Genomic DNA, 21,219 nt, shown 5'->3' with positions numbered 1-21,219 from the left:
CTTATGATTTTGACTGAATTTTTTTTGAAGTAACACAGAAGGTTGACGAGGACAAGGCCACAGATGGTGTCTATATGAACCACAACAAACCCCTTGATGTGGTTCTGCGCAGTAGGCTGTCAAGAGATTAGATTTCATGGGATCCAGATAAAGCTAGCTAACTGGATAAAGAATTGGTTTCATGGTAGGAAGCAGAGGGTGATGGTGGAGGGTTTTGTTTTTCCAATTGGAGCCCTGTGACTATTGGCGTGCTTCATGGATTGGTACATTAATGTTTGCAGTTTACATCTACGATTTGGATGAGAATGTGCAAGGCGTGATTAGCAAGTTTGCAAATGACACTTGTGGTATCTTAGACAGTGGAGATGGTTATCAAAAATTGCAGTAAGCTCTTGATCAGCTGTGCAAATGGGCTGAGAAATGGCTAATGGAACTTATTGCAAATAAGTGTGAGGTGTTGCATTTTAGGAAGTCAAAAAAAGGCAGGTCCTTCCCAGTGATAGTGCCCTGGGGAGTTTTGTAGAGCAGAGGGATCTAGGCGTGCAGATACACAGTTCCCGGAAAATGTCCTCACAGGTAGATTAGACGGTAAAGGCGGCTTTTGGTACACTGGCCTTCATCAGTCAGGGTGTTGAGTATAGAAGTTGGGACAGTTGTACAAAACATTGGTGAGGCCACATTAGGAGCAGTGTTCAGTTTTGGTCACTCTGTTATACAAAGGATGGCAGTAAGCAGGAAAGAGAGCAGAGATTGCTTATAAGGATGTTGTCAGGACTCAAAGACCTAAACTATAAGGAAAGGTTGAGCAGGTGTGGACGTTATTCTTTGTAGCACAGAGGCTGCAGGGCAATCTTATGGAGGTAAAGAAAATCAAGAGAATTTCTAGGTTGAATACACAGATTCTTCCACCCAGGGTAGGGGAATCAAGAACCAGAAGACATTGGTTTAAGGTGAGAGGGGCAAGATTTAATCGGGGTCATTTCTTCACCCAGAGGGTGGAGGGTATTTGGAACAAGCTACTGGTGGAGGTAGCTAATGCAGATACGATAACAGTATTTAAAATATATTTGGACAGTTACACAGATAAGAAAGGTTGCAAATGGGGTATGGGCCAAACTCAGGCAAATGGGACTAGCTTAGATGGGGTATTTTGGTCACCTTGGACGAGTTGGGCCGAAGGGCCTGTTTCCGTGCTGTCTGACACTCTCTACCAGTTAGTAACTCCCTCTACACATCATGCAGCCTCAAGAAAGCAGCCAACATAATCAAGGGCCATTTTCTCTCCATCATTCCCTCTTCAGGGAGCCGTTGGTGCGAGGGGAGGAGTACTTGCGCTGTAAGTATAAAATACATCGCGGGGCTTGCTTTCACAGAGGCCCAGGGAGCGGTTGGTGCGAGGGGACCTGACACCAAAATCGGCAACGTTCCAGAGAAGGAGTCTGGTGGAAGCCTCTGATTGGTGGAAGAGGACCGGTTTACATTTTTACATTTCTGCCTTCAGGTTAAGGATTCTGGGAGTTAAGGATTCTGGGAGCTGAGTGAACAGTATTTATTAGTATTTATTAGTAAAGTTTAAAGGATAAAGTTTTGTGTTTTTTAATATTTAATATAGAGTTAATTTGGGAGTAATGTATGTCAGTGGAGATTGGCCCCGTGGTTTGCTCAGCCTGCAACATGTGGGAGATCAGGGATATGGTCGGTGTCCCTGGTGACTACGTTTGCAGGAAGTGTGTACAGCTGCAGCTCCTGGCAGACCGCATTGAACGATTGGAACTGCGGCTGGATTCATACTGGAGCATCCACGATGCTGAGAAAGTCGTGGATAGCACGTACAGCGAGTTGGTCACACTGCAGGTAAAAGGTAAGAGGGCAGAAAGGGAACGGGTGGCCAATAGCCAGCAAAGCAGTAGGCGGGTAGTGCAGGAGTCCCCTGCGGTCATCTCCCTCCTAAACAGGTATACCATTTTGGATACTGTTGAGGGAGATGGCTCATCAGGGGAATGCAGCAGCAGCCACGTTCATGGCACCATGGGTGGCTCTGCGGCACATGAGGGGGGGAAAAAGAGTGGAAGGGCAATAGTAATAGGGGATTCAATTGTCAGGGGAATAGATAGGCGTTTCTGCGGCCGCAAACGAGACTCCAGGATGGTATGTTGCCTCCCTGGTGCAAGGGTCAGGGATGTCACTGAACGGCTGCAGAACATTCTGGAGGGGGAGGGTGAACAGCCAGTTGTCGTGGTGCATATTGGCACCAACGATATAGGTAAAAAAAGGGATGAGGTCCTACAAGATGAATTTAGGGAGCTAGGAGATAAACTTAAAAGTAGGACCTCAAAGGTGATAATCTCTGGATTACTACCAGTACCACGGGCCAGTCAGAGTAGAAATAGGAGGATATTGCAGATGAATACGTGGCTTGAAAAATGGTGCAAGGGGGAGGGATTCAAATTTTTAGGGCATTGGAACCAGTTCTGGGGGAGGTGGGCCCAGTACAAACAGGACGGTCTGCACCTGGGCTGGAATGGAACCAATGTCCTTGGGGGAGTGTTTGCTAGTGCTGTCGGGGAGGATTTAAACTAATGTGGCAGGGGGATGGGTACAAGAGCAGAGAGGCAGGGGGTGTAAAATGAGGGTAGAAGCAATAGGTAGCAAGGTGAAAAGTTAAAGTGGCAGGCAGACAAAACCAGGGCAAAAATCAAAAAGGGCCACTTTTCAACATAATTGTACAAGGGGTAAGAGCGTTGTAAAAACAAGCCTGAAGGCTTTGTGTCTCAATGCAAGGAGTATTCGTAATAAGGTGGATGAGTTGAACGTGCAGATAGCCATTAATGATTATGATATAGTTGGGATCACAGAGACATGGCTCCAGGGTGACCAAGGCTGGGAGCTGAACATCCAGGGATATTCAATATTCAGGAGGGATAGAGAGAAAGGAAAAGGAGGTGGGGTAGCGTTGCTGGTTAGAGAGGAGATTAACGCAATGGAAAGGAAGGACATTAGTTTGGAGGATGTGGAATCGGTATGGGTAGAGCTGCGAAACACTAAGGGGCAGAAAACGCTGGTGGGTGTTGTGTACAGGCCACCCAACAGTAGTAGTGAAGTTGGAGATGGTATCAAACAGGAAATTAGAAATGCGTGCGACAAAGGCAAAACAGTTATAATGGGTGACTTCAATCTACATATAGATTGGGTGAATCAAATTGGCAGGGGTGCTGAGGAAGAGGATTTCTTGGAATGTATGCGAGATAGTTATCTAAATCAACATGTAGAGGAACCAACGAGAGAGCAGGCTATTTTAGACTGGGTATTGAGTAATGAGGAAGGGTTAGTTAGCAGTCTTGTTGTACGTGCCCCCTTGGGCAAGAGTGACCATAATATGGTTGAGTTCTTCATTAGGATGGAGAGTGACATTGTTAATTCAGAAACAATGGTTCTGAACTTAAAGAAAGGTAACTTTGAGGGTATGAGACGTGAATTGGCCAAGATTGACTGGCAATTAATTCTAAAAGGGTTGACGGTGGATATGCAATGGAAGACATTTAAAGACTGCATGGATGAACTACAAAAATTGTTCATCCCAGTTTGGCAAAAGAATAAATCAGGGAAGGTAGTGCATCCGTGGATAACAAGGGAAATCAGGGATAGTATCAAAGCGAAAGATGATGCGTACAAATTAGCCAGAAAAAGCAGCATACCAGAGGACTGGGAGAAATTCAGAGACCAGCAGAGGAGGACAAAGGGCTTAATTAGGAAAGGAAAAATAGATTATGAAAGAAAACTGGCAGGGAACATAAAAACTGACTGCAAAAGTTTTTATAGATATGTGAAAAGAAAGAGATTAGTTAAAACAAATGTAGGTCCCTTGCAGTCAGAAACAGGCGAGTTGATCATGGGGAACAAGGATATGGCGGACCAATTGAATAACTACTTTGGTTCCGTCTTCACTAAGGAAGACATAAATAATCTGCCGGAAATAGCAGGGGACCGCGGGTCAAAGGAGTTGGAGGAATTGAGTGAAATCCAGGTTAGTCGGGAAGTGGTGTTGGGTAAATTGAATGGATTAAAGGCCGATAAATCCCCAGGGCCAGATAGGCTGCATCGCAGAGTACTTAAGGAAGTAGCTCCAGAAATAGTAGATGCATTAGTAATAATCTTTCAAAACTCTTTAGATTCTGGAGTAGTTCCTGAGGATTGGCGGGTAGCAAACGTAACCCCACTTTTTAAGAAGGGAGGGAGAGAGAAAACGGGAAATTACAGACCAGTTAGTCTAACATCGGTAGTGGGGAAACTGCTAGAGTCAGTTATTAAAGATGGGATAGCAGCACATTTGGAAAGTGGTGAAATCATTGGACAAAGTCAGCATGGATTTACAAAAGGTAAATCATGTCTGACGAATCTTATAGAATTTTTCGAGGATGTAACTAGTAGCGTGGATAGGGGAGAACCAGTGGATGTGGTGTATCTAGACTTCCAGAAGGCTTTCGACAAGGTCCCACATAAGAGATTAGTATACAAACTTAAAGCACACGGCATTGGGGGTTCAGTATTGATGTGGATAGAGAACTGGCTGGCAAACAGGAAGCAAAGAGTAGGAGTAAACGGGTCCTTTTCACAATGGCGGGCAGTGACTAGTGGGGTACCGCAAGGCTCAGTGCTGGGACCCCAGCTATTTACAACATATATTAATGATCTGGATGAGGGAATTGAAGGCAATATCTCCAAGTTTGCGGATGACACTAAGCTGGGGGGCAGTGTTAGCTGTGAGGAGGATGCTAGGAGACTGCAAGGTGACTTGGATAGGTTGGGTGAGTGGGCAAATGTTTGGCAGATGCAGTATAATGTGGATAAATGTGAGGTTATCCATTTTGGTGGCAAAAACAGGAAAGCAGACTATTATCTAAATGGTGGCCGATTAGGAAAAGGGGAGGTGCAGCGAGACCTGGGTGTCATGGTACACCAGTCATTGAAAGTAGGCATGCAGGTGCAGCAGGCAGTGAAGAAAGCGAATGGTATGTTAGCTTTCATAGCAAAAGGATTTGAGTATAGGAGCAGGGAGGTTCTACTGCAGTTGTACAGGGTCTTGGTGAGACCACACCTGGAGTATTGCGTACAGTTTTGGTCTCCAAATCTGAGGAAGGACATTATTGCCATAGAGGGAGTGCAGAGAAGGTTCACCAGACTGATTCCTGGGATGTCAGGACTGTCTTATGAAGAAAGACTGGATAGACTTGGTTTATACTCTCTAGAATTTAGGAGATTGAGAGGGGATCTTATAGAAACTTACAAAATTCTTAAGGGGTTGGACAGGCTAGATGCAGGAAGATTGGTCCCAATGTTGGGGAAGTCCAGGACAAGGGGTCACAGCTTAAGGATAAGGGGGAAATCCTTTAAAACCGAGATGAGAAAAACTTTTTTCACACAGAGAGTGGTGAATCTCTGGAACTCTCTGCCACAGAGGGTAGTTGAGGCCAGTTCATTGGCTATATTTAAGAGGGAGTTAGATGTGGCCCTTGTGGCTAAGGGGATCAGAGGGTATGGAGAGAAGGCAGGTACGGGATACTGAGTTGGATGATCAGCCATGATCATATTGAATGGCGGTGCAGGCTCGAAGGGCCGAATGGCCTACTCCTGCACCTAATTTCTATGTTTCTATGTTTCTTGTCTCCCCTATCGAGCAGAAGATACAAAATCTTGAACGCCATGCTGTTGAATTGGAGTTGTTTAAATGACTAACCAAAGATGTGAAGCATTTCTTGGCTATTCTGAGAAAAATGCCTCTCAGTTATCAACAGATTCATTGGAGTACAAGTATACAGTCCCCTACAAGTGGTAACACCGATAGACAGAGTGGTGAAAAGAAAGGCATGCTCTGCTTGCTTTCATCAGCCAAGGCATTGAGTATATGAACTAGGTTGTCATGTTACAGTTGTACAAACCATTGCCTCAGTCGCAGTTGGAATAATGTCTGGAGTTCCGGTCGCCATGCTGCAGGAAGGTTGTGATTAAATAAGAGAGGATGCACAAAGGATTCACAGGAATATTGAGGAATAAACAAACTGCTGGAGGAACTCAGCGGGACAGGCAGTGTCTGTGGAGAGAATAGACACAACATTTTGGGTTGGGATACTTCTTCAGACTGATGGAGCAGGGAGAGAAAGCTGGGATGAGCCAAAGCCTGCAAAATGATGGGCAGGTGGGTGGAATAAGTGACAAAGACTAAAAGCCCTGTCCCACGGTACGAGTTAATTCCAAGAGTTCTCCCGAGTTTGCCCTGATTTGGAGATTTACGGTAATGGCTACTCGTCGGTACTCAGGGCTCCCGTGTACATTTTTCATCATGTTGAAAAATCTTCACGAGTCTTCCTGTGCTTACCTGCCATTAGCGAGTCTTCCCAAGTACCTGCCGTTAGCGCTAAGAGACGTCCCCGAGCTCCGACGTACCCGCTACATTCATTCTCCTTGCTTACCACAATTTTGTTTTTTTTTAAACTCTGGAGAGCTCTTGGAATGAACTCGTGCCGTGGGACAGGGCTATAAAGATGAAAAGGAGACAAAGGGGCATCAGACCGGAAAAGAAGAGGAGGTGGGAAATGTAAATTCGGAGGGAGGGAAACATAATACTCGGGAATGGGAGATGAACATTTGGAGGAGGTGAAAGACGCAGAGTGACACGGGAGGTAGAAGCTGGAAAGAGTGCAGAGAAGATTTATGAGGATTTGCTTGGACTGAGCTATAGGGAGAAATTCGGCAGCCTAGCACCTTATTCCTTGGAGCAGCTGAGAATTAATGGAGATCTTATTATGGTGTAGAAGATCATAAGAGAGAGGGTGAATGTAGAGTTTTTTTTTTTTTTTTTTTTTACCCAGAGTCGGGGAATCAAGGACCAAACAAAGGTTTAAGGTGACAGCGGAAATTTTTTAAAGGAACCCGAGGGGCAACCTTTTCATACAGTTGGTGGGTATAAAAAAATGAGCTTCCAGAGGTGGTGGTTGAGGCAGGAACTATAACAACATTTAAAAGACATTTAGACAGTACAGGGATAGGAAAGGTTTAGAAGGATCTGGGTCAAATGCAGGCAGGTGGGATTACTGTAGAAAGGGCATCTTGGGCTGCGTGAGCATGTTGAGCCAAAGGCCCTGTTTCTATGGTGTATGACTATAATTTGCTACGTCTATGAGATGGTGGGAGAAATGAAAAGGCACTGGGGTGGGGGTGGGAGTAGTCCTTAACATTGGAGAATTCAATGCTCATACCTTTGGGTTGTACGATACCCAAGTGGAATACAAGCTGCTATATCAATGGGACGATGGTGGAGAGAGTCAAAAACTTCAAATTCTTGGGCATGCTTATTTCCAAAGATCTTTCCTGGACCCAGCACACTGATGCAATTATAAAGAAAGCACATCAACGCCTCTACTTCCTGAGAAGATTATGGAGATTCGGTATGTCAAAGAGTATTCTCTTGAACTTCTACAGGTGCACAGTAGGGAGCATATTGACTGGTTGCACCATGGCTTGGTTCGGCAACTTGAACGCCCAGGAGCGGAAAAGACTGCAAAAAGATGTGACCACTGCCCAGACCTCCCCACCATCGAAGGGATTTATCGAAGTCGCTGCCTCAAAAAGGCAGCCAGCATCATCAGAGACCCACATCATCCTGGCCACACAATCACCATTGCCATCCTGAAGAAGGTACAAGAGACAGAAAACTGTAACGTTCAGGTTCAGGAACTAACGTTCAGCTTCTTCCCTTCAACCATCAGGCTATTAAACACGACATCAAATAAGCTCTGAACCACAAGAGACTATTATTATTATTATTGCACTGTAATTGGTTGTTTATTGAGTATGTGTGTATACACACACTGAACTTTTTTTTCTCTCCCGTTATGTACTATGTTTACATATTCTGTTGTGCTGTAGCAAGTAGGAATTTCATTGTTCTATCTGGGACATATGACAAAAAATCACTCTTGACTTGACTCTTGACTTCTGGCATCTCTGGCAATGGAGGAGGTCAATGACAAAAAGGTTGGTATGGGAATGAGAAAGGGTGTTCGAATAGTTAGCAACCAGATTCTCCAGAAGGCCTTGGCAGACAAGCGTTCGGAGAAAAGGCCCTTAGTCTATGCTTGGTGTCCATGATGTAAAGGATGCTACATTGGGGGCATCGGAGGCAATGGACAGGGAGAGAGAGAGAGAGAGAGAGAGAGAGAGAGACGGGGGGAGATGAGGAGAGCGGGGAGGCAGGGAGAGGGGGAGGCGGGGAGAAATTTTGGTTCTGTTATCTATTCATCATCAGTGGGATTAAGTTGAAGGTGGCAGGAACACCTCAGAATGTTCTGTTGGATGTGAACACATCCTTCTTCAGACTTCTCAGTCTCAAGATGGGTTCCGACCTGAAACATCACCTATTTATTTTCTCCAGAGATGCTGTCTGACCTGCAGAGTTACTGCAGAATTTTGTGCCTATCTTCGCTATATATACACCAGCATCTGCAGTTCCTTCCTACACAATGTGTTGAATGTGGTTAGGTGGAAAGCGAGCACCTGGAGAAGTCTAACGTTGTTCTGTCTGGGCATGAAGAGAACGGCAGGACACAGCGGATACACGGATAAGTGCCCCATCTACAAAGGCATGAGAGAATGTTGCCTGGACTGGAAGGTTCGAGTTACAAGGAGAAATGAGGAGGCAGTGATCTGATAATCTAATATATAAATTCATTTAGATAGGTGAGAGAGTCATGGTATTTTTTACAAGAATAGGAGAGTTTAAAATTAGAGGGCGCCAATACATTTAAGGTGAGAGGGGAATGATTTAAAAATAATTGGAGGGGGAGGATTTTCCCCATACATAGGTGGTTGTTACATAGAATGAGCCATCAGAGAAGATAATGGATGCAGGTGCAATTACAAGGCTTAAAACACATGACAACAGGTACATTGATATTAAACGGTTTTGAGGGATGCATGTCAAATGCAGGCAAATCGGATTAGCATGGATGGGCATCTTGGACAGCATGAACAGATTGGACTGAAAAGCCCAATTCAATGTTGTATAATACCATAAATCTAACTATCTACAATCCATCAAAGCTATTACACTAGTACTTAAGTAATATCCAAGACCTAATTGGATTAACTAGTTTTATGCGACCAGTATCTAAGTACTAAGTGAATCGATCCAACAAAATAATTCCACTAATGCAGAATATTCAGTCATTCCTATCGTTCTTGAAACAGATTTTGCAGTTTACAAGATGAACATGAAAGCTGTGCATTTTACGTGCATGTGACAAATGCAATATTGACAATGATTAATATTACAAATTTAAGATGAATGAGACGATAAACAATGTAATAAATGGAACCAGAAGTACATATCTGTCATTTGACCAACATTATTCCATATTAAATTACCAAAGGATCAATCCAACAGAAAAAAATCAACCATCGATGAGTTGAACACTTAGCTTTTTTCCCTCCAATTTATTTATTTTTAATCACTATTCCCCTCAAATTTCTGATCAATTCAAATGAAAAAGAAAATCTGTTATAGTAAAAAAAAATATTCAAGACTCGTTGCATTGTGATTTTTTAAATGAGAAATGTTCTAAACTTTCCAGCTTTTGTTTAGTCCACTTTATCTTGCTTCACTGTTGAATTGATTTGTTTGCCTTTACGGAGAGTCGTGGCTGCAAATATCTCCAAGATAACCTAATGTGTCAGAGCAAGTTAATTATCACAGCCTATTAGCAGGATAATTCCTGCTCAGGTCAAGGCAAGCATTTTTAAAGGAGTTAAGAACCTGTAAAGCTTTCTATGTACAAATCCACATATTTACTTATATAATTGCTAAAGCACTGTTTAGGTTGCAGTTTCTTGCCCAGACAATGGGGATTAACAAGAAAATTTATTATAAACTTCCAAAGGCTTTCCGTGTTTAATCACCACTAAATTGGTAATGAGGACAGCAAATGCCTCCAAATAACATTGTTTTAAAGGAAGATTCAAGAATAGAAAATCATTTTAGTGTTACTTACTATTTTCTTTCTTTGGATTTTTAAATCTTCGAGAGCTTCACCTGTAATGAAATGTTGAGCGTTAGTCATAGTTTACAAATATAACAGATGGCAAATATATTGTTACACATCATTTTGCATTTTTTAAAGCACTGTACAAAGATCCAAGAAAAACTCACTGTTCTTTTCAGTTCTTCGGCAAAATAACCAAATCAAAATTTTCCTTATTAACCAGACCCTAAAAACAAAACAGAAGCAACATGACACATGCATATAAATACAAATGGAGTGAAAAGATCAGGCATTAAAAACAAATTTAAACCATAAATTGTAATTCGCTGCAATATAACTTTCCTCTTAATAACTTTCCTCTTAATTTAAATGCACGTAATTCTTCGGAAAGAAACATTAGATTGAACAGTATCTTATAAAGATGCAGGCTGACAAGTCACTGGTCCTGATGTATTCAGACAGTGGTCTTAAAATAAGTACCTAGTAAGATGCAAAAAGCTGTGGTCACTCAGCGGGTCAGACAGCATCTCTGGAGAAAAGAGATGCTGTCGGATCCGCTGAGTTCCCCAGCTTTCAGTCTATCTTCAGTTTAAACCAGCATCTACAGTTCTTTCCTACACAGGGGCCAAGAATCTCACATTTTCAAGCCTATCTCATAAACTGGAAATTTAAAGAGCGAGGTGGCGAGATAATTTATTATTTGGCTTTTATTTGCCGATAGTCCGCAGATTGAGGGAAAACTCCTACTCAACTGGAGGTTGTAGATTTAAGCACCATTGTTCGAAAAAAAGGGCTATCTATCTATCTATCTATCTATCAATAAAACTCTGATCTTGTGCTCTTCCGGTTTGCATTTCTTTCTCTTTGCGCAAAAACGGTACACGATTTCGCCACCTTACTCGCCATTCTCTTGTGCTCAAGTGCACCAAGTTTTGTTCCAATCGATGGTACAGTTTCAAAGTTATTAAGGTGTGAAAATCTTAAAACCGCACATGCAGACTGGTCTCTTCTCCCATCAGTGACCGACACGCAGAATGATCTCCTGTCCTGTCATTCACCGGCGGCGCCCGCCTCGCCCAGCTTTGCCCACCGTTGCACGGTTACAGCCACACAGCCAGTTGGCTGGAGGGGACGGTCATAGCTGCCGCGGGTCACAGCTGCGGGCCACGGCCGTATGCGCCGCTGCTCCAGGGGAAAGGAGAGGCAACCTCGAGATCCTGGGGAGGTGAGGAGGGAGAGTGGGGGATTGAGGGAGAGGAGGGGGCAGGGAGGGAGAGGGGGGGGGGAGTGGGGGAGGGGAGGAGGGGGGGGGGGGAGGTGAGGAGGGAGAGTGGGGGAGAAGGGGGAATAGAGGGGGGGGGGAGATAGGGAGTGAGGAATACCTGGGGAGGTGAGGAGGGAGAGTGGGGGGGGGGGAGGGATTGAGGGAGAGGAGGGGGTAGGGACAGAGAGGGGGGAAAAGAGGGGGAGGAGGGGGAATAGAGGGAGATGAGTGGGGGAGATAGTGAGTGGGGAATAGAGGGAGAGGAGGGCAGTGGGGGAGGCGAGGAGGGATAGGGGAGGTGGGGGGGGTAGAGGGATAGAACAAGGGTAGGGAGGGGAGAAGAGTTATGGAGGGAGGGAGGGAGTGACTGAGGGTAGGGGAAAGGAGAGGGAGGGAGAGGTGAGAGCACACAAGGAGGGAAAGGAGCGGCACCTTCGAGACCCCGGGGAAGTGAGGAGGGGGAAATAGAGAGGAGTGGGGGAGGTAGGGAGTGGGGAATAGAGGGAGAGGAGGGCAGTGAGGGAGGTGAGGAGGGATTGTGGGAGGGAATAGGGGGAGGTGAGAAGTGGGGGATAGAGGGGGTAGGGTGGGGAGAGATGTTATGGAGGGAGGGAAGGAAGGGGGTTGTGACTGAGGATAGGGGAAAGGAGAGCGAAGGAGCGACTGGCGAGGGGAGGAAGAGAGGGGAAAGAAGAGGGAGGATATGGGGGAGGGGGTGCCGGGGGATGAAAGGATATGAGCGTGCCTGCATAGTTGGGGGCTATGGGTGAGTGGTGGAATATTGCTTTGGGGAACGGGTTGTGTTGGGGGACCAGGCCTCCAGTGTGACAGGGACCCAATGGGTCCCACTTAGTCTAGTGTCATTATAAAAACATAGCAGCTTTTTATTAACAGGCAGCTGAGATAAATTCAAGGTAATAAACCAAAAATCAACATAGGTTGTAAAAGGGCAATTATTTAAAGAGTGCCTCTATTAAGGTTAAGAGGGAACCCACATATGCACCATTCAGTGCTTTCCAAAAGTCATAACTACAGTTAAATGGAGGGAAATATAACTTTGAACTTCAAGCTAATATAGCCAGTAGCTGCGGCTATTAAACCCATGGAAAATACGTCCTCTTCTCAGAGTGAACTAGCGAGCAGGAATAATGGTAAATTACCACTTCTTGAAGGTGATGGAAATAGTTTTCACTGGGGAGATTTCTGCTAACCTTCTAGTACATTAGCTATTCATGTAGATAAGAAGCCTAAACAGCTAAATTGCCAAACATCCATGACACTTTATGGTAAAGATCTTGATTTATTTGTGAAACACAAGATTAAAGCTGCCTTGCCAGATAGATTCTAATGAACTCCAATTAAAAACAAAGCCTTTCTGCAGTCTGCAGCGAAAATGTTAATTCAAAAAGATTACAAAAAGCTGTTGGACATTATACATCAGTCCTGTTCATTACTACGTTAAAAAAAGGTTCATTGTACCAGATATATTTTAGTCACAGTGAATAATCTGCACACTAAATCATATTGTTTGATTTTTGTTTTACTTTTTCAGAACATATGGAAAAATCTGGAAAAATCCAAAATATATTGCTCATCACCGATTACCGATTACCGATTACCTTCCAAAAATTCTGAGGTGCATTCCTGAATCACTCTACATCAAGGAATACCAGAAATGTTGTTCCAGCAGTATGACTGATGGCAATGAAAGAAATATAAATCATAAGTCTTTCCTGCAAATTAGCTTGGCATGGTTTGTATTTCTATGCACCTGCTGTCTTTACTTTTTGTAGCTGGCAGAATACATGAGTTTACAAGGTGCCAGACAAAACAAAACTTTGAGAAGTTGCTGCAACATATCCATAAATGACATCCACTGTTGTGTTTCCCAATGATGAAGAGAATAAGTATTTAAGGTGATGGATGGGTTGCTAATAAGATTGACTAGAATGGTGTCAAACATTGGAATCGAATTCAATGAGCGCACTTCATTGCACCAGTTGCTTATACCTTGTAGATGATGGAATTACTTTGGAGAGCGGGGATGTGAGTCACAGAACCCTAGCCTGCTCATGTAGTGTGAATATTGGTGTGGCTGCTCTTGTTAAGTTCATCAATGATGATCGCAGGATGTTGACAACTGTAACCAAATATCAAGGAGAGGTGGTTAATATTATCATTTCGTACACTTGTATGGTAAAAGTGTTACTAGGCACTCCTGCTCAGGATTGAAACATTGTTCAGTTCTTGCTTCATTAGGCGTGGAACCAAAAATAGAGACAAATGCCACAATCAACAGAATACTGGTCATATGACAGGAAAGGTTATTGTGGCGAAACTGAAGATAAGTGGGCCTGAAGCAGCTCATGCAGCAATGTGGCTCTAATGTTTAACCTTTTGCAAACATCTTCCTTTTTTCCAGTTATAACTTCAGCTAATGGAGCAAATTCCCCAATTCCCACTACCCTTCCATGCTTCCTCCTTGGCAACTCACTCAGTAAACTCTACCTAGAAATCAAGGGTAGATACTATCCACTTGTTTTATCCCTACTTGGACAAAGGCCATTATGACACCGGGAGCTGCCTTCCTCTAACATAACCATCGTCAAAAAAAGTTAGTTCAAACTTAATCCATAAACATTGATAACCATGTAAAGACATGAGATGAGAAGCATCAAGCAGAGGAATGTTGGAGTACAAATTCATAGCTCACTGAAGGCAGCAACAAAAGTAGATAGGGTGGTTAAGAAGGTGTATGGATGCTTCAATCAATCAATCAGTTTTATTCGTCACATTGCACATAAAGTGCAAGTGAAATGAATTTGTCAGCAGCGGTACAATGATAAAGAACACACAAACACAATAAAAATTTAACACAAACATCCACCACAGCATTCATCACTGTGGTGGAAGGCACAGAAATTGGCCAGTCCTCCTCCATTTTCCCCCATGGTCGGGACCTCAACCCTCCGCAGCCGCCGTCCAGATGATAAAGGACAAGGTAAAAGTCAACGTAAGTCCAGGATCGGCTCTTGCCCACCGGAGACGGCTGCTTCAGGCTGGTGTAGGCCGCAGGCCAGCGGTCGAAGTTTAAAATTCGCGCCGCAGCCAGAAGCACCGCAGACTGCAGGGCCGGCGGTCGAAGCTCTCCTCCAGGGGTGATGATAAGTCCATGCGGTAGAAGTTGGCCGCGGGCCGGCATTCGGAGCTTCTTCTCCCCCCCGGGTCCCCCACGAGGGATCCCGGGCTGCAGACCGCGGCTTCAGGCTGCCGGCTGCCGCGGGCCAGCGAAACGGAGCGCTTCCCTCCAGCGAGCCCCAGCAAGGGCTCGCCCGCTCCACGCCGAGTCCGCACTGCGCCCGCCGCTGAAGCCCCTGGCGCGTCTCCGGGAATGGCCACGCCGATCTTTGTTGTTAGGCCACGGGGAGGCGACCTGGAAAAAGTCGCCTCTCCGTGGAGGAGGCGACCGAAGCGGTTTCCCCCTCACCCCCCACACAAAACACACCGAGAAACATCAAAAACATACTGTAAAACATAATAGAAAAACAAAAAAAGTAGAAAAAAATCGGACACGCTGCTGACAGGGCTCCAGCTTGCCCCCACCGACCGACTCTCTGTATTGCCTTCATTGTTAGGGGCATTGAATACAAGTAAAGACGTCATGATGCAGCTCTATATGACTTTGGCTTGCAATTCTGGTCGCACCATTACAGAAAAAAGTGGAGGTTTTGGAGAAGATGCAGAATGCTGCCTGGATTTGATGGTTTCAGCTACAGTGAGAGGTTTATTAGACTGGGATTGGTTTCTTGGAACATCATAGGAGAGACTTAATAGATATATATAAAATTAGGGGAGGCATAGATAGGGTAGACAGCCAGAACCTTTTTTCCACAGGACAAAAATGTCCAAGACTAGACAGCATAGGTACAAGATGAGAGAGAGCGAGAGAGAGAGAGAGAGAGAGAGAGAGAGAGAGAGAGAGAGAGAGAGAGAAAAAAGTTTAATGGGGATGTGTAGGGCAAGATTTTTATTTAATTTTTTTTATTTTAAACAGAGTTGTGGGAGCCTGGAACGCACTGCCAGTGGTAGTGTGGAGGCAGATACAATAGTGACATTTAAGAGGCTTTTGGATTGGCACACGGAAGTGCAGGGAATATAGGGATATTACTCAGTACAGGCAGATATGATGTTTAACATGGCATCATATTCAGCACTAACATTGTGGCCAAAGTGCCATTCTTGTGTTGTAGTAATCTATGTTCCAAGACATGAGAAGCAAAGACAGACACGAGAAGCATCAAGAGTCAAGTGTTTTATTGTCATATATCCTATAGAACAATGAAATTCTTACTTGCAGAAGCACAACAGAATATGTAAACATAGTACACTGTAAACAATATAATAAACGAGAGAAAAAAAGATTGGTGTGTAAAAAATACACACACATACGGGAGGGCTGGTCCCCGAACGCAATATTCCACCACTCACCATAGTTCCCAACTGTGCAGGCGCGGCTGACGGGTTCCCGTTGTGAGGGGGTGGGGTGGGAGGGGGGCAGAGAGGGTGGGAGGGGGGCAGAGAGGGTGGGAGACAGGGTGGGAGGGGGGCAGAGAGGGTGGGAGGGGGGCAGAGAGGGTGGGAGGGGGGCAGAGAGGGTGGGAGGGGGGCAGAGAGGGTGGGAGTGAGGGTCGATAGGGAGGGGGCATGTCCCCCCCCCACCATTTCCCTCTACCACCCCACTCCCCACTCCATCTCCCTCCTTCTCATTTCCCTCATCCTCCTCCCCTCACTCCCATTCCCTGCCCCAGGACCTACCCAGGTCGTAGAGCAGCGCCAGGGCCTGGAATTCGGACTGGTTCTCGTGCTCAGCCCGGCACTGGCTGTAGATCCCAGCCGTCAGCTCGGCCACCGCCTGGGCTCCAGTGGGCTCGGCCCTGACCCCGGACTCGGGCATGTCCATGGATCCAGCGGCAACTTCTTTTTTGGCCCCGGGCTCGGCTTTTCGCTCCAGCTCCGGCACCACCCTCCCCGTCGGGCATCGGCAGCGTCGTCACGCGAGTACGCTGGAGTGCCCCTCCCTCCCGGAGCATCCCGTCCTGCCTCACATGTCACTCAGGTTTTTTTCCCCCGAAATGGACGCGTTTTCTGACTTTAAAAAAAAACTTTAAAGGTTTAAAAAGTCTGGAAATATAGGCAGGAATGCGACGGGAATGTGTTTATCGCCTCAACATGAAAAATGTGAGTAGAATGTGTTATAATGAAAAGGCTGTGGCCTAGCGTTTGAGAGAAAATAGGAAAATAGAAATTGGCACACAGACAGCCACAAACAAGACAAAGAGTTTTAATAATATTATATATATATATGATATATATATATATCAGGCACGTGCCGTGAGTAATTACTCGGGGTAGGCAGTCAGTCGGCTGTAAAAAGTCTTAACCGCGCATGCGCAGATTGTTCTCCTCTCCGTAAGCTGTCAGTCGACTTTTATAAAGTCTTCAAAAGCCATATCTTAATAACGTACTGTATTATCCAGCAATGTAGACGCACCTGCGTCGAAGAAGCACCCCCATTTTGAGTTGTTCAATTTTGAAAGAAGGCTGGCAGGACATAGAATTTATCACGCTCAAAAAAATAAATAAAATAAAGAAAGTAACAATTCAATTTGCCCAAGGCGTCCAAATATTCTGAATTACTGAATGGGTGGGAGATGGGGGGTGGAGGGTGACGGCAGGTGGAGAGATGGTGGGAAAAACGGGAGCACACCGGGATAATTTGAATCAGTTGTGATCTTATTGAATGACAATACGAGTTCAAAGGACCAATTGGGGCGAGAGTTCCTTTCACAGCGTGCGGGGAGGGCAGGAGCGCTGAGAAGTAGGGGGTCGGGGATCATGCCAGTAACTCACTCACTGCTACGCTCCGGGCACGGAGCCACCGCATTGTGGCCGGGGAGGGAAGTAGCTCAGGTGGCTACGAGCGGCCGCCGTGTCCTCAGCACCTTCTGCAGGCCCGCTCACCTCTGGTAGTGCTCCCCGCCTGAACACCTCTCTCCTGCCGCTCGCCGGCCTCACTTATGTCAACCGCTTCCCGCAAATCCTTAAATTCCGACAGCCGCCTGGAGGAGGACATGGCCTCACTTGCTGACACTGCATGGGGAAATGGGGGGGGGGTGTGGGGAAATGGGGAGGGTGTGGGGAAATGGGGGGGGTGTGGGGAAATGGGGGGGGTGTGGGGAAATGGGGGGGTGTGGGGAAATGGGGGGGGTGCGGGGAAATGGGGGGGTGCGGGGAAATGGGGGGGTGCGGGGAAATGGGGGGGTGCGGGGAAATGGGGGGGTGTGGGGAAATGGGGGGGTGTGGGGAAATGGGGGGGGGGGGGAATGGGGGGGGGGGGGGGAAGGGGGGGGGGGGGGGAAAGGGGGGGGTGGGGAAATGGGGGGGGGTGGGGAAATGGGGGGGGTGGGGAAATGGGGGGGTGGGGAAATGGGGGGGTGTGGGGAAATGGGGGGGTGTGGGGAAATGGGGGGGTGTGGGGAAATGGGGGGGGGAGCGGGGGGGTTGTGGGGAAATGGGGGGGTGTGGGGAAGGGGGAAGGAGGGGGAAGGGGGGGGTGGGGGAAGGGGGGTGTGGTCGCAGCAGACGCAGCTCGCACTCTGCTCACCCCGCATTCAGCTTTCGGCCTCACGCAGCAGATCCAGGTCCCACTCCGGCTTCTTTCAGATGCTTCCGGTTCAAACTCAGTAGCTTCCGGCTGGTCGTGCTGGTTGCCGCAGAAGCACTCCGCAGGCTGCTCACTCTCCGCGGACTGCTCAACACACTCCGCCCCATCAGCTTTTTATTCTCCTCGCTGCGTTATTGACAGCGGGTTCCAGAAGGGGCGGTTTTTACGATTTTTAAACCTTCATAACTTTTGTACTATTTGACTGATCGGAACAAAACTTATTTGACTTGCAGCAGAGGAGAATGGTGAGTAAGGTTGCGAGAAAACGTAGCACTATGGGGGATTGTTTTTGCGCAAATTTAATTACAACGCAGACCGGAAGTGGTCAAGATGAGAGTTTTAGTAATAGTATAGAAGATATATACATACACACACGCACATTTATACATATACACATACGTACACACACATATATACACACACACACATATACACACACACGTATACACACACACATATATATACATACATGCGCACACACATATGTACACACAAAAACCAGACAATAGTAGTGCTATAATAACAATAATAATATTAATTAGTCTATTGTAGTTCAGAGCTTATTTGAGGTTGTAGAGTTTAATAGCATGATGGCTGCAGGGAAGAAGCTGTTCCTGAACGTTACAATTTTCAGGCTCCTGCACCTTCTTCCCGATGGCAGGAGGGAAATGAGTGTGTGGCCACTGTGGTGTGGGTCTCTGATGATGCTGGCTGCCTTTTTGAGTCAGCGACTCCGATAAATCCCTTTGATGATGGAGAGATCAGAGCCGGTGATGGACTGAGCAGTGTTCACAAATTTTTATGCAGTCTTACACGGAACCATGTGATAAACTTTTTTGCCAATTGTATCAGCTATAATAACACACAGAATACTGCAATCTTGTTTTAAAGGCTCAACAGTGTCAAGTTAGGAATACATTAGCCTATTGCATCTTATGTAATCATCTTAAATGTGCATTACTGGGCAACTATGATTTAAAAAAGAGCAATAATAAGAATCTAATGTTTGACTCGGGTGCAGATAATGATATTTCATTTTATTTAAATCTGGTTTGGTTTAAACAATACTTTAATGAACTCTTCAATTATCAGTTAGTCACTTATGTGTAATATGCATATTTATATTAGTGCAAAATAAAATTATCTCTTTCAATCATTCTAAGCAGCAGCAATAAAAAGAGGCAGACAATCCAGAGACTTTCTTCAACTTAGTTGAACTGATAATATAATTACTTACAATAAAGGAAATAAAAATCCTGGAAGCGCCAAGGTTAGTCGTGCAGTCCATTCTTCCGGAAAACACCACATGTACACAATTATAAAAGCTACGATATAAATTGTGGATGAATAGAGTACCAGTCTTCCAATCCAGATCTTTTGAAGTCTTTGATTCTTTTCCTTGAATTCTTCTAATGTATTTATTTCCTATAAATAGAAACAATTAAATTTAGTTTATTGTACTCGATATCAAATGTTCAATTCCGACGTCTGAATCAAAGTGCAATATACGCAGAGGTATTAACTGACATCTTTGTTGGTGGCAAAAAGTCCTATTACATTTAAGCAGTTTCACCGCTTGCTGTCAAATATACTCAACATTACTAATAGAAGATAATTTCCTATCACTGTTAAAATATTATACATCACAACATTTGGCAATCTAGCTTCTCAAACCTATATTTACTGTTTTAATCAGATTAGAAATTACATCTATGAGCAAGGATGCAGAGAGGTGAGGGGTGGGGCACGAATGGAAAAGGACTGTGGGGTACATACTAGGGATAAAAGTATAGAACATTAATCCAAGGGCAGCTTAGGTCTTCAAATGTGGAGCAAGTTAAATTAAGCGCGCACAAGGGACATTATTAGAGAATCATTGATATCGAGGTACCTTGCAAAGCTGGAAGTAGTCATCGTGTGAGGGTCTGGGTCATGAATGTGAACATGGATTGGGTCAACATTAAGATTTTAAAATTGATGAATAGTCCAAGCACAGGCATGACTGTTAAATGAGCCTTTTTGCAAACTCAGGTCCAATCTTCGAAGCTTTGAATAAACACAATTTTATACAGGATATAAACTGTGAGGCTGGCCAGGAGACCATTGTCATAGCACAGTCCAGAGTTGAAGGCATGGGAGACTGTTTCAGCAGAACATGAACCGAGTCAATAGTAGACCAAATGATATTACATTAGAGGAAATAGTCTGCCTCCGTGGAGCAAACATGCACGTAAAATAAAGCTCTACAAAACAAAACACAAGCAATCTGACTTAGCTTTATAGATTTCCTGGTATGGGAATGGAGGCCAGGGAGCTATGTTTCTGGCAGGGATCAAAAACAATAACTTTCGTCTTCCTCCATTTAGTTTGAAGAAATAACCGCTCCCTCAACACAACAGATAAACAGGATGACAAATCTAAGACATTAGCGTGATCCAGAGTGGAAGTAGCGAGGTAGAGGTGAGATCAGTAACGTACACGTGAAACCTGAAATGTCTTTGGAGGATGCTGACACAACATTAATCCATTTTTAAGCAAAAGGTAAATCCTTGGAGGACTCAAAACAGTACCGCTGCAATGAAGTGTGAAATCATTGCTGGAATTCCTACACTACTATCTTACAAGGATCTTGCCAGGACTTAAGAATCTGAGCAATAGGGAGAAGTAGGCAGGCTAGGACTTTATTTCTTGGAGCACAGGAGGACGAGGGATGATCTTGTCGAGGCGTATAAGACCATGAGGGGAATTGATAGGATAAATGCACAGAATCTTTAACCCAGAATAGGGGAAATCAGGAACCAGGGGACATAGATTCAAATAGTGAGGGAAAGATTTAATAGGAATCCGAGGGGCAACTTTCTCCACACTAGGTATATGGGGCAAACTGCCAGAGGAGGCAAGTACTATGAGAATATTTGAAAGACATTTGGACAAGTACATAAATAGGGAAGGTTTAGATGTATATAACCCAAATGTGGGCAGGGTCAGACTAGTATAAGGTGAGAGTGGGGGGGGGGGGGGGGAGATGAGGGAGGACAAAAAACAAATATATTATTTAATCCTCTTAAAATATAATGTGGATATTTCTCTAAACAGTCCTTACATTCCCCTTACTTGGGCAAGATTTCAAGGGCAAACATTCTTGATTAATCTACACATTACGCCCACTGGGCACAAACCTCAATTTAAACACGCAA

The 21,219-nt window shown here is 45.1% G+C and overlaps 1 protein-coding gene across 4 annotated transcripts in view; it reads right to left on the bottom strand.

Annotated features, from left to right (window-relative positions):
* lnpk (lunapark, ER junction formation factor) overlaps positions 1–21,219 on the bottom strand; it is a 107,250-nt gene that overhangs the window by 51,148 nt on the left and 34,883 nt on the right. For all 4 annotated transcript variants that reach the window (XM_033023900.1, XM_033023902.1, XM_033023901.1 and 1 more), the window contains 3 exons: positions 19,260–19,447; positions 10,202–10,260; positions 10,044–10,084 (listed from right to left, as the gene is read on the bottom strand). In XM_033023900.1, coding sequence (XP_032879791.1) covers positions 10,044–10,084; positions 10,202–10,260; positions 19,260–19,447 — 288 coding nt within the window. The remainder of the gene's footprint in view (positions 1–10,043; positions 10,085–10,201; positions 10,261–19,259; positions 19,448–21,219) is intronic.

The sequence above is a fragment of the Amblyraja radiata genome, chromosome 7, assembly GCF_010909765.2.
Source record: "Amblyraja radiata isolate CabotCenter1 chromosome 7, sAmbRad1.1.pri, whole genome shotgun sequence".
Classification (NCBI taxonomy): Eukaryota; Metazoa; Chordata; class Chondrichthyes; order Rajiformes; family Rajidae; genus Amblyraja; species Amblyraja radiata.
This window is presented reverse-complemented; position numbering and strand designations above follow the sequence as displayed.